The sequence below is a fragment of the Homalodisca vitripennis genome, unplaced genomic scaffold (genome assembly GCF_021130785.1).
Source record: "Homalodisca vitripennis isolate AUS2020 unplaced genomic scaffold, UT_GWSS_2.1 ScUCBcl_3146;HRSCAF=8489, whole genome shotgun sequence".
NCBI lineage: Eukaryota > Metazoa > Arthropoda > Insecta > Hemiptera > Cicadellidae > Homalodisca > Homalodisca vitripennis.
In genome coordinates, this window is record NW_025779283.1 from 17,231 (window position 1) to 31,036 (window position 13,806).

Here is a 13,806-nt window from a genome sequence, read left to right on the forward strand (position 1 = left end):
ATGTAAAGATTTTGATAAGAAAAAACACCATGTTTTTGTGTTAATTAAGAAGAATCACATGTGGGAATGGCCTTATTACGTTTATCAGAGCTCAGAAACGAGAGAATACCAAGCCGATTAAAACATCTAAAAATAAATTATCCTGAATTAGAGATTTTGTTCATTGATGACGAACCAAATTCTATCAATCTGTATAACCAAATGAAAGAATCTTTGAATATTTTATACAACGGAAATAATTTTACTACAAATATGGCAGAATCTCGACTGATTTATAGAATATCTAAATTACACGATGAAAATGTTAAAACATTCGAATTGTGATAGTTTGTTTGTAAATGTCTTTTAAGACTATAGAAATGTTGAATTTCTCTTCCGCATACGCAAAGAACTGGTCTAGCAAAGATTTGTTTAGCACAATCTTTACAATATGCTTGTTTGTTGTCTTTACTATAATGGAGATTATAAAATTCTGAAACATTCTTAACCTTTTTTTACACCGTGTGCACTCTTTCTCTTCTAAAGTTAATTTTTCCATTTTATCATATAATTCTTTTCTATATTTCTTATTACAATTCCTTACAATAATAGCATAATCCATCTTTTCTAGTCTTATCTTGAAAAAAAAAACTTCGACAAATCTTTAAATTCTTGACACTTTATACATTTCTTTTGGGCCTCCATTTATATAGAAAAAATTACAGCTTTGACTTTTTCAATTCATATTCGTAAAAACTTCCGGTTATTTCTCAATTTTCAAAGTTTCCAAGTTTATTTAATTCGTCTAATATATCAGATTTTGCTTCATTTTTATAGCCATACGGTACTGTATCGATCTTATTTTCTAGGACATTTCTCTTATCATCTTTAGCGTTCAGTGCCAGCTTGTTTATGGTAACTGTGTACAACTCATGTTTGTAGCTTTTGATTACTGTCATCTCTCTAAATTCTTCTTTATCTTCGAACAAACATCTCTTCAAGTTTTCGATATTTATTGTTTTATTTACAACGCTTCTCTTAATCCCTTTGCATCTTACTGGATTCTTGTCTAGATATTTGTACGAGTACATTTTTGACCTCAATCCGCAAAATTCTTCTAATATCTCACCATTAAGCTCATCTTTGAATTTCCCTATTACCTTCTTATTTTTAGTAGTGAAACATTCATGATCTTTTGGATAATCACTTGTATCAAAGTCATCTATATTTTCTTTAATAATTTTAAAAGGATCTCGTTTCAATTCTAGAAAAAATAACTGTCTGTATCCATGTAACACAGATTCAAATCTGGATCAAACTTCTTTAATTTGTTGTAATAAAAACTCGTACATTAGCAATTTTGAGAGGTCGAGAACTGAAAATCCTATGTAAATCGGTTTGTTAAATTTTACCTTTTGTTTGTACATGTGACTCGCTATACAGTTGTCGTCAAAGATGTTAAAGCATTTGAAATTTGTTTTCTTAGCTTGTTTCATTGAAAATTCTTCATTTCCAAGCTTAATATCACATCTGTTTCTCACATTTTCCATAGATTTTCCAAAAACTGAGTTGTTCATCAGCTTATAAAAGTCCTTTTCAAAGTCGCTTGTAGCTTTGGTTCTCATGTTTGTGTTAAAATCAATGTATTCTTTCATAAAAGGCTTCTGATCGAATGCAATAACTCTATTCACATGTTTCAAAATCATACCTTGTTCCAAATAGAACTTCAAATTTCTCGAATGAACAACGTATTCAGTTTTATCCAGTAGAGTTGTGCAAAGTTTGTTTTTAAAATGTTCTGGAGCAAGAGGTAAATCCTTGTGATGTTCGTGTAAATTCGTTGGATATCCAAGATCAACTTCGAGAATATAGCCATAATCTTCGTCGCCAGTGAGTTCCAAAATTGTTTCTTTCCATTCTGCAGTTGTGTAAGTTTTTGGATCCATCCACTTGATATCACTAAACGGCAGTTTTTGCATTAGGCCATACCCATAAAGGTTATTAGCATCAACGTATAACAAATAGTTTTCGGGCTTTGTCTTATCGAAATCTTTCAAATATTTGTTATTTGCTTTAACATATCGCTTAATACACTGAGAAATGCCCCCGCGAATGCCTTTTTCAATCATCAAATACATATTATAATCGTTAATTAGCTGAAGCTCAATTTTCGTTAATTTTAACATTGCGTCCCATGCGAGACTGGGAGCTGTTAGATAGTGTGCCGGATCGAGTTTATAACAATTAAGGCAAATGTTTCTGAAATTTTCGAATATATCAGCAAGCAATAAAAACATCTTGTATATTGTACAAATCAGAGTAATTTCCAAGATTTTTCTCTTTTAATTTGTTCCAAACATTTAAGTAGTGTTGAAAATCTTTCTCAGATATGCTCTCATCTGTCAAAAGTGAATAGAAATCTTGAATTTTCAGCTGTTCTGTGTAATCAAGTTTTTCAATACTATCGATAAATTCGTAAGGAAATATGCCTTTTCCAGATAGAATTTTAAAGATTTCTTCTTCGTCATTTGGCTGTCTTTCTATAATAATTTCATTCAGTCCATCTTGTATAAAATGATTTGTATGTTTGAAGTCTTCTCTCTTTAGATTTTTAGCTAACTTTTCTATAGACGAGGCCATGAATCTGAACGTGTCTACAAACGAAAAACTTGATGAATTTTCTTGGCTTATCACTTTCGAATTCATAGCCATATCCAGAATTTACAGAATAATTTATATATTTTTTCATCGGTGTTTGCAATCAAATCAACATTTCCATATTGTTTAGCCAATTCTTTTATGTACAAATGAGTATCGTAATTTGACATATTGTGGCAGAAAACGGGAATATTCTGAGGAAATTTCAAATTTAGATTGCAACATGCATGAGCTGCGCCTCGAAACTTGCCGGTTAAATGACAATGATCTCTCACTTTATTATAACTCTTATCTTTCCAACTATCAGGAGTAAAACCATACTGAATTGACCCAACATCATAAGCAGACCATTCACAGATATGACAAACGTTTGAATTTTGATACGAAATTTCTTCTTCTTCTGTCAATTTCATAGGTTTCATGTTCTTAGAATTATATTTTGTAGCTATGTATTTTGATATTTTATTGAGTTCTTCAAACAATTTTGCAGGAACATTTGGCAAATCTTCTTCATTTTTTTGCTCGATAACATATCGGCTTGTACATTACGATTGGTCACATTCGAAACTAAATATAGAGTAAAACCATAAGGAATATGCTTCTGAACCTTGGTTGTAGTCGATCTTTGTGGATTGTTTTTGCATGTGGGAATCTTCTCTAATATGCTTTCAAAATCCATATAAATAACGTAAGGATGAGAAAATTTCTTTTGATAATTAGTAAATTTAGTTGTTTGACCTGGAAATGGCATAATAGGTTTGCATACTTCATGTTGCTTGCAAATTTCTAAATGATCTGCTAAATCTCCAGATTTGTAGAAATGGCTTAAACATCTTCTGCATAGAAATTTTTTTATTTTTACACTTAGATAACTGAGAAAATACAAGTTTGTTTAAATCTGTTATCAAAAACATAATGAGATTTTTCATCTTGTTTTACATACAATAAATTGATTTCTAATTTGGCGTCATAAACTTCTGAAATTTGCAAACGGAAACAATATTGAGTTTTTCATCAAAACTATAGACATTTACAGACATTTTCGGATAATTATACTTTGCTTTACTGCTTCGTTTCTCAAATAATTTGTATATCTTTTAAAGACATAGGATAGTCGAACCCAGAAAATATCTCGTCATTTACAAATTTTTCATATTGTTCAGGATGAAATTTTGATTTTTCAATTGCACATCGGATAGAGTAAATAAAGCAATAGTCATCTTCATTTTTGATATTTACACAAGCTTTCTTTACCTTGATCTCTTGTGGTAAATCGATATATGATCCTGCGTTCATAATCGTGTTTATTAAGGCTCAAAATCAGTTGTTCACAGCGTTTTTAATGTCCATCCAGAACCTCGATTTGGATGATTTGTCTGTTCTCGATGTGTTAATTTATTAAATTGTTTAGAAATAAAGTCGTTTACATCAAAGATCTCGTCTGCTTTTATAGTAAAGTACATTGGACAAAGTTTGTGTTTCACCGTTCACTAAAGTTCGTTCGTATTCGCATTCTAAAGAGAGATATCCTTTACTATTTTTCACAGTTTCTTGAAATTTTTCGATTAAACTTTTAATTTCTGGGCGCAAAATAGAAAGATATTTGTAAATTGACATGAAATTGTCGTTCAAATTTGTTAAAATGTATTGCTTAAATAGACCGTGTATTGAGGATAAAACTTCTACATCAATGATATTTTCAGGTTTCTCATTAATCGTTTTATCAATTTCTTCGATCATTTCTGACTTAGTTTTGTCGTTAGTTTCGATAGCCAATTTTTCAGCTATTGAATGAATTTTTTCATCATTAAATAGATTGAGATCTTTTTTACTTTCCTTAAAATTTTTCTTTAGTTCACGCAATTTTTCTATATTGTACATCTTTTCGTGACCATCGATTTGATTCTCTTTAGCCCAAGTCCTCAAATAATTTAGTTCTTTTTCATAAATATCTTTATTTTTCAGATGATTCTTCGAATTATAATGCCGAGTATAGTGATGTTCAAAAACATCTTTTTTGCAGTATGGGCACTCTATCTTTTTTCCGCTCCATATTTAAAGAGCAAAAATTTGTAAACTAAAATTTTGAGAAGTGGTGATTTTTGTGACAACTTGACACAAATCAGCACAATTTCTGGTCAAATGTTTTCAGATTGTTCTATTTATTATAGAAAAATCTTTTAAACTAAGTTCTCCTGTGTGCCGCGCAGTGCTACCAACATTTCTCGCTCAACGGTAATGCCAACATATTCTAAATTCAACATTCGAGTATTATAAATTCCACAATTTATGTTGTCATACTGTCATGAAAAATTGCTTGAATACAGTTTACCATAGTTTATTTAAGTAAATTGTATTGTGAATTGTTTTTACATATTTATGGTGTATTGAACAGTATTTTGTATGGAATTTCTGTCTGTCCCAAAAGTGTCCTAGAACCGCCATACTGTTTGATTTTACAGATTCGTTTATTGTCCTTTAAACAGTATTTTTCCCTTGATTTTCTGTCTGTCCCAAAAGTGTCCTAGAACCCTCATATTCATATCTACTAACATTTATAATATATGACTTAAAACTTCCTCCTCTTCTCAACTGAGTATTACAGATTAGTTACAATTAATTAACTGAGTTGAAACTATATTTTATTGTACATTTAAGTAATTTTCCATAGGTACTTTATTATAATTCATCTATAAATCTTACTTATTGCCTTACTAATTGTATAATAAATGTTTACAGACTTAACAAAATATTTATTAAACCTTTATACACTTTGTTACAATATGTAAACATAAACTTTAGATATTGTATTTTGGGATATTTTGAGCTGAAGGATTATAAGGTTTAAAGTCATGTTTCCCTCATCTAATAATTTACCCGCATATACAAAACTTTGCTCATATTATAGTATATATGCAAAAAATAAATAGCAAATAAACTCTTAGTTATTCTTAGTTTAGAGTATTGACTCAGATTGAATTCCTTCCTTAATTACATAACTTATGTGATTTTATTTGAAGTAATTACTGTAAACAAGTACAAATAAAGGGTATTCTACTCACTTTTTATAATATGCTATAATGTACGATACGAGGAAACAGATGGCCCGGCACGGAGCGTTGAGCTCCAAGCGGTCGCGGCACTCGTAAACTAACGGCTCACAAACAATAACTTTCTGGCCAAACCATAAGAGCTAATTAAAAAAGAAAATATGTTCTGAAAACTTCAACTATTCAACAACATTTTCCACCGTTTTTAAACTTGCCTGACCAAAAACGGCAAAAGTAGCAGCCGACTAACTTTGTTATGTCAAGTTTTAAAATGTAAACATAATTCTCGACTTTATTTAATTATTTAAATTGCAAAACTAATTTTTTTGAACATTCGAATGATACCACAGGCATCCATAGCTTATTGACTTCACTCATACAAAGTTTCAAAGTATTTTCTTTATTCTAAGTAGGGTAAATCACGAGTTGATTGAAACGGGAGAAACTGAATTTTTACACTAATCGGAGCGTAGTTTTGAGTTTCTATCCCACGACAACATGGCGGACCTGGCTTCACCTGCCCCAATGTTGGCAAGATAGGCATAGCCCATCTATTTGGTCTTATTGTAATCTATGGTAAATATGTTACAAGTGGTAAAACTTTATTTGGTAATATATATTGCTAGACATATACAATTACATTCATAAACCAATTAGTAATTGAACTACAACTCTTAGCTGTAAAGTATTTGCTGTTTAATGGGATTTTCAATCACCACATGCTAAACCTCTCTTCACTAGATATGTGATAATCTCATAGAAACCAGGTATGAAGTTTCTAAATCACAGGACTCTCTTGTATTATGTTATATTGTTTTAATTTGTCCATTTACATGATGGAGTATCTATTTACGTCATTGTCAATACATAAAGAATAGTTTAGAAAGTATCATACTACATTCAAAGTTGATTTATTTAATAACTGTATATGTTTTAAACAATATATTTACTCAAAAACCTATTTATAATGAGCATTAACAAATTTAACAACATTTTTTTATAATTCTACACGTTACTGGTGAATCGAAGTAAATATTTTGGATTTTTCAAGATGCCTTATAATAACTTCAATGGCAGAAGTCATTTAAAATTCGAAATAATATATTTATTGTATTATGAATTAATAGATTTATTATACGTTAAAGTTAATACAGAATATTGTAATGTAATTTTGATGCCATATTACAGTGAATTTAAAAGGTAAAAGACACAATATTTTTTAAAGTCAAATAAAAACAGTAAAAGTTATAAAACATTTTACAACATACAACCTCTTTTACTATATCTATAACAATTCTAAAGATAAATTTTCAATGGAATCCGTCAATACATGAGCAAAAGTCGACCAGTTTAGAGCAATTCTTGAACAAGCCTGGAGCAGTAACAGTAGAGTAACATTACGCTTAACTATACGCAATTAATATTTGTGATTTAGTTATAACTAAATATATTACTAAGGTGTGATCATATATAAATTACTGAAATAATATTAAACCTAAAGCTTATATATTACATTAATATGATGTTTCATGAATGTTAAAAGCAGAACAAGTAACATAAAATATATTACATTCGTTTTGCCTTCTTCCCTGTAAATTTTAGTGACAGGCAACATTTTTCTTTTATTAGGAGCTTTACGAGCAACATATTATATCATAAACACGGTGAGAGTAGTATTGTTTCTTTTGCTCCCAAGGTAAATTTCTCTCAGGAAACAGGTACTATCATTTTAAATTTTTAAGTATTTTATTCGGATTATTTTGATTATACTGCAGTTGAAGTTGTACGGAACAATATAAGTGATGTAAACCGATAATGTTGTAGCAAATTGGTTTTCTCAGCAAGACAAAACCAATAATATAATATTAAACTACCTCATAACGAAATATTTAATGACTGTTACTCATTAAAAGAGATTTGTAAAGTACCAGGAGATCCCTCCAAAATCCTGAAGAACAATTAATAATAAGCGTATTGATTGGTTACTCAGTCATAATTAACTTTTGTTTTGAAATAAGAAATTATCTGTTTAAAATTGTGTAAATAAGGTAAAACCATATTTATAGCCCATTTTCATATTCTGAGTTTTCAACTCTAAAGCAATAATTTGTTAATATATTATGAACATTGTAATTTGATAGAACACATCACTATTATCGTTTTTTTTATTTAATATAAGGGTACTTTCCTAAAATATATTATATGACAAAGAGTTAAAAATTATACTGTAGATAAAAATTTAAATTTAGTTTTGAACATTTCTGTAGAATATAAAATATTACATGTTTACTTTCGTAGTTTGTTTGTGTACAATATATTTTATACAGTTTTTGAATACGGCATTATGTTAAAATATTAAAGGATTGCAACAAAGTGTTGTTTTTTTAATTCTTATGACTTATAAGAAGCCTATGCGTATATATAATAAAAAATATAATACAAAACTAAAAAAGTAATTGCTATGTCGGGACTCGAACCTTGGTCTCTCACTTACTCTTTAAGACTAACGTGAAGTCTACTGAATGGTGTTGAAGTGTCCTGTATTAAACATGTATCACCTATGTTCACCTAATGTATCACCTAACCAACTTAGCTGTGACCATGTTCTGTAGTGTTTAACAGCACTGAAAATGAAAAGAGAATGAGATTAAGTTACAAATTAATAAATTCAATCCAGTTTAAAAACTGGGAGGTGATTTTAATAGGGCTTCCTGCTAAATATAAAATAAAACATCATAGTAATATTAGTTCATTTACAAATTATCCCAGAGACTTAATATGTAATATTACGATACCTTGCTAGTGTTTACTGCAACAGATGAAGTTACTAGCTTTTTGTTAAAACACATAACGGATTGTTCTAACTCACACGACTTTAAACAGTGATGAAGAAGTGCAGAATGTACCTGATATATTACTCTCCTGCCAAGTCACGAGCTCAACAGAGAGAGAGATGATGATCCATATTCCTATAATAACATGAATAGCCAGACGTATAATTGCCTACATACAGTCACTAATTAGCTCATCACGTAATTAGAGGTAATTAATGCACATCATACGCCACTTTATGTGTCCAAATGTAAACATTTGTGTTTTCACTGTAATGGAGACTTTAGCTCGATTGGCTAATTCCCTAATTAGTACTTAAGTAAAGATAAGAGATTGTAACAATTATAATTTTCTTAGTAATACATTCAGCGTAATTTTGTAATTGTAGTAATTCAAATTTGTATTGCAATAATCCTACTCGTTTATAGTATTTAAAAAAAACATGACTGGTGTGGAGTTTAATAAGTGGCCTACACTCATTATTCGATTGCTATTATGGAATGGTGCGATTGTTTTTATCCAAAAAAATAATTAGATGTCACAATTTTTTAACTTAGTATATGATTTAAACTTATTATTTACACTAATTTTAATGTAAACCATAAACAACAAAAAGTAACTAATATTTTGAGACTTTGAAACTGTGTTGAATATGAGGAAAATATGTGAGATATTTCTAGGAAGGGAAGAAAATTTGTTCCCATGTCTCAACATGTGGGTTTGGCTCCTGGTAACACATGGGGGAGAATTCTTTCCTCCATTTCACAAAAGCGGTTACTCATTGATATCAATCTGGGCAAGTTATAAATATTGTAAGGTTTCTTTGATATCTAAGTTTAGGCGGTAGTAAGTTTTGTTTTTTTGTAATGTTATTGTTAAATTTGTTTTTGAAATTATAATGTACGAAATTCTTCTTGTTAAGGTAATTTATTATAACTTGTAATGTTTCCTATTTTTAGATATCGAAGTTGGATAATATTAGTGGAATAACGAGTGTAGGCAGCTTATTAAAGTCTTCCCTATGGCTGGCATTCAGGTGAGAAACTCAACGTTTATTGGGGCAACCGCAACCTCCATCCCAAATACTAATTACACAGATAATCGATCAGTATAATAGTTCATTTCGATTCAAAACATGCATGCCTATTTAATATTATGTCCTAAATTTAATATGTTCAAGTAAGTACTTTGTTTATTTGTAATTATTTAAAATTAAAAATTACTCTATTTCTTATCAGAGTTTTATTTTCACGTAATTAGGCACCATACGTCCAAAAAATTACTGCTTAGTTGTACAAAAATTAGTATTTGTACCCCAAAAGAGTTATAGGAATGTCATTATGAACAAGATGGTAAATGTCTATAACGCTGTCATCCATCCGTAGCCAATGCTGTCAATAATGTAGCCAGAGTTTTCCTTAACTCAGACGTTAAATGGTTTATCGTTTCCCGTTGTCCGATTGATGGAATGATGGTGGTTCTGGATATAACAAAGTCTGGGAGCGATATCTCTAAACAAAGAGTAAGCGTTTTTTTCCCTTACTTCTGTGTCAAATCCGTTATTGTGGTAGTAGTAGTTATTCAGAATGTAAACTTAAGATTAGTATCAATAAAGCAAGGGCGGGAATTGTCTCAATTTACCCCTTTGTAAAACCCGTTACCGGTGGAAAGAAATAAAATCCATTCAACCACGTTGTCCCTACCTGATGACAGGGACTTTTGTGCTGTTCTACCGGTATCGTCAATAGCTCGTCTTTCCATATATACCATCGAGTCGACTCTGTGAAGGTTCTAACGGAATATGCGAACCAAACGCACCGCCCAGTATGCCTGACCTGAGGTGAGAATTACGTCGGTGAGTGGCATTAATCCATATAAACTCTTCTCTTTTACCGCTAATATTTACCCTCCTATAAGATTCGTTAAATATTTATTTATTTCATCATATATTACAAAATACTTTTACGTAATGTTTATGCCATTCTGATTATTTAACGAATAGCAAAATACATTATTAAAACTATTTTACACTTTTATCAACGTTTATTTGAATTACGAGGTAAAACATTTCCACCAAATGTATTTATTTTACTTCTTAAGCCGTGTCCACACTATGCCGCGGCTGGCTTTTGGCAATGCCGCGTTGGCAAAGCCAACGCGGCAAACCTAGATTTTGGCTTGTCGTCTACACGTGAGTTGGCATTCAGTCGCAAAATGTCTGACGAGGAGGATGTACTAGTTGCTTTAGGCGCGTTTGTAATTATCAATCACGAAAAATTGCGTAAACGGACGGTTTTTGGGTGCGTCCAAGCCTTCAAAGTAGAAGAAAATACGGAACTAGTGAGTTGATGAAGGATTTGGTATTGGATGATGAAGACGAATTAAATCTCGAGTACAGATATGGATGTGGTTTCAAAAACTTTTTTCGAATGAAAGGTAGTGACTTTGAAGATCTTCTAAATAAGATAGCTCGTATCATCCAGAAACGAGACACGTCCTTCAGAAGTGCTATTCCTCCACATGAACGCCTTGCAGTTACTCTGCGGTTTTTGGCAACGGGAGACTCTTACCACTCGTTAAGTTACACATTCAAGATTTCAAAGCAAATAATATCAACCATCAATCCCGACTGTTTGTGAAGCAATTGTCAGTGTATTACAGGATTACATCAAGGTAAGAAAAAATTGTATATTAGAAAAAACCTTTATTTGGTAGACCATGCGTCTCAAGTTCCGAACAAAACACTCTCCATTACAAATGAAACCCTTATTTACTTAGTTTAAAATGAGTATTAAGTTAATTACAATAACAAAAATGAACAAAAGTCTTAACTCAAATTTTGAATTTTGAAGAGATGAGGTGTAAAATTCTCTTTTATTTAAATTTGTAAAATTATTATTACAGGTGCATCAACATATTGTCGATAGAGTCATTGTCCGTATGGGTTGATAGCGAGGAGCTTATGACTGAATCTGGAGAGTTTGCCTGTGTGATTCCGTGAAAAGACAGCTGCTCACTACATGGGTTTGGATTGGGACAAGCTGGTGGCATCGGGACAGAAATCGGTTGTTGTACGTAGTTCGGTGTTGGGTAGAATGGCTGTGAGTAACTTCCGCCGATTGGGTTGCCATAGTCGTACTTGCCCATTTCTGCTTCAAACAGAATATTACTAATAAGGTGTTTTGCAATTTTCTGAGCATTTGATGATGGGAGGTCTTTAATACGCAGTCCTACTTGCTCTCCAAAAGATTTGAACTGATCCATACCTTTATGCCGACCTTGGATACTTCTCATAATTGACAGAGCTTCTTCTGTAGCTGTAGTCTTTTTTTTCTTTTGTGGGCCTCCGCCTGGCCGATCAGACTGTTCCTTTGGCAAACTTACACGTTTTCGAGGCGTTTCTCCACTTGGTCCAGCAACTTGGTCCTGGTTGACAGTTTGCGATTGGTTTGCAGTATCTCCATCTTTATTTGTATGCTCGTCCTAAAAAAAAGGAAAAGATTAATGATTGGATAATGAATATTGCTATATTGTTGTCATTTTGTTTCAGATGCCAAAAACAGAAGCAGAGTGGAAAGTTATTTCAAAAGAGTTCAATGATAAGTGGAATTTCCCAAACTGTGTGGGGGCCTTTGATGGGAAGCATATTGAGTTGCAAGCACCTATCCATAGTGGCACAGAATATTTCAACTACAAGGGGTTTTTCAGTATAGTTCTATTTGCGGTGGTAGATGCGCACTACAACTTTATCTACGCAAGTGTTGGTTGTCAAGGAAGAATATCAGACGGAGGTGTGTTTAGTCACACAACATTCAGAGATTGTCTGAGGAACAACACAATGCATCTTCCTCCTCCTACTCCTCTTCCTGGAAGAACAGATAAAAACACCGTATGTTTTTGTGGCCGATGATGCTTTTCCTTTATCGAAGCACATCATGAAACCATATCCAGGTATTCAAAAAAAGGACTCTAAAGAAAGAGTGTTCAACTATCGGTTAAGTAGAGCACGTAGAGTTTCTGAGAATGCATTCGGCGGCATAATATCCTCTGTGTACCGCATACTACAAAGACCTATGCTATTAAAACCAGAATGGGCTACGCTGGTGGTGTTGGCAGTACTTTATCTGCACAACTACTTGAGGAAAAGTAATTCCAAATCAGTGTACAACCCCGTGGGAACATTCGACTCTGAGTGCTCAACTACAGGTGAGATCAATCCAGGACATTGGAGACAATCCCCTTCAAATCAAGCTTTGGTCAACATTCCTCGAACTTCAAGAAGAAGCACTGATGAGGCACAAGCCACTAGAAAAGAATTTGCAGACTTCTTCGCTTCCCCGGCTGGAAAATTATCCTTTCAACAAGACAAATAATTAGCCCTAACTATGTAATATGTGTTTGATATGAACGTAAAATATAATTACTAATACTTACTGTGTCAATATATATTTACCTGCGTGATTGTGTCCGTCGTTTCGTTAGGTGTATTTCGATCCTGGAGAAATAGCATGTTGTTATAGCAAAACCATTTACTCTTGTACACATCAGAATTTCCCGCACCAGACTTACTTGAGTCTCTCTCCTTTTTTATTTCACGTAAAAAATGGCACACTAGGTTTTTAATTTTCTTTTCCACTACTGCTTTGTCAACACCAAAAAACATCTGCTATTTCTTGAAGAGCATCTTGTTTCTTGTTTCTGTCTTTGTACCCTTTCAAGCGACAGTCCCACAGAACAGGTTTATCACGGTAGAGCTCAATAAGTTGACACTTTATCGTTCGTCCACTCCATGACTGTACTCGGCACTGTCTCAGCCACAACTGAACCACGTGCATGCCGCGTGAAGCCAACGGTTGGCTCGTCCCCCACTACCGGCTCTCACCGGCTTCCTTTGATGGAGACCGACACTAGAGCGATTTTCGTTGGCAAACCATTGGCTCAGCGGCATATGCCAACGGCCACGTCTACATTGCATTGGCTTTGCCAACGCGGCATTGCCAAAAGCCAACCGCGGCATAGTGTGGACACGGCTTAAAATAACAACTACACATTACTTAGCTACACATTTGTTGTATAATTCAAATGTTCACTCTTAATATACAATCCGGCCGATTCTGGTATGCTTAGAATGTCACTGATGACTACAGTAGGGAACAGACAATTTAATGACATTAAGTAATGGCAATTACATTTAGTGAATACAGAATACGCACACCTCGAATAATCCACTTAATAGCTTTCATTTATGATAAACTCTTTTATCTTACTACAAAATAAAATAGAACAA

At 32.5% G+C, this 13,806-nt stretch overlaps 1 protein-coding gene across 1 annotated transcript; it reads right to left on the minus strand.

Annotated features, from left to right (window-relative positions):
• Positions 1-11,417: 11,417 nt before the first annotated feature.
• Positions 11,418-13,167, minus strand: LOC124372422. Its single transcript, XM_046830822.1, has 2 exons — positions 12,973-13,167; positions 11,418-12,002 (listed from the first exon to the last, which is right to left on the minus strand). The coding sequence occupies exons 1-2, from the start codon at positions 13,027-13,029 to the stop codon at positions 11,418-11,420; spliced, it is 642 nt and encodes a 213-aa protein (XP_046686778.1). The 5' UTR covers positions 13,030-13,167.
• Between the last annotated feature and the right edge of the window lie 639 nt (positions 13,168-13,806).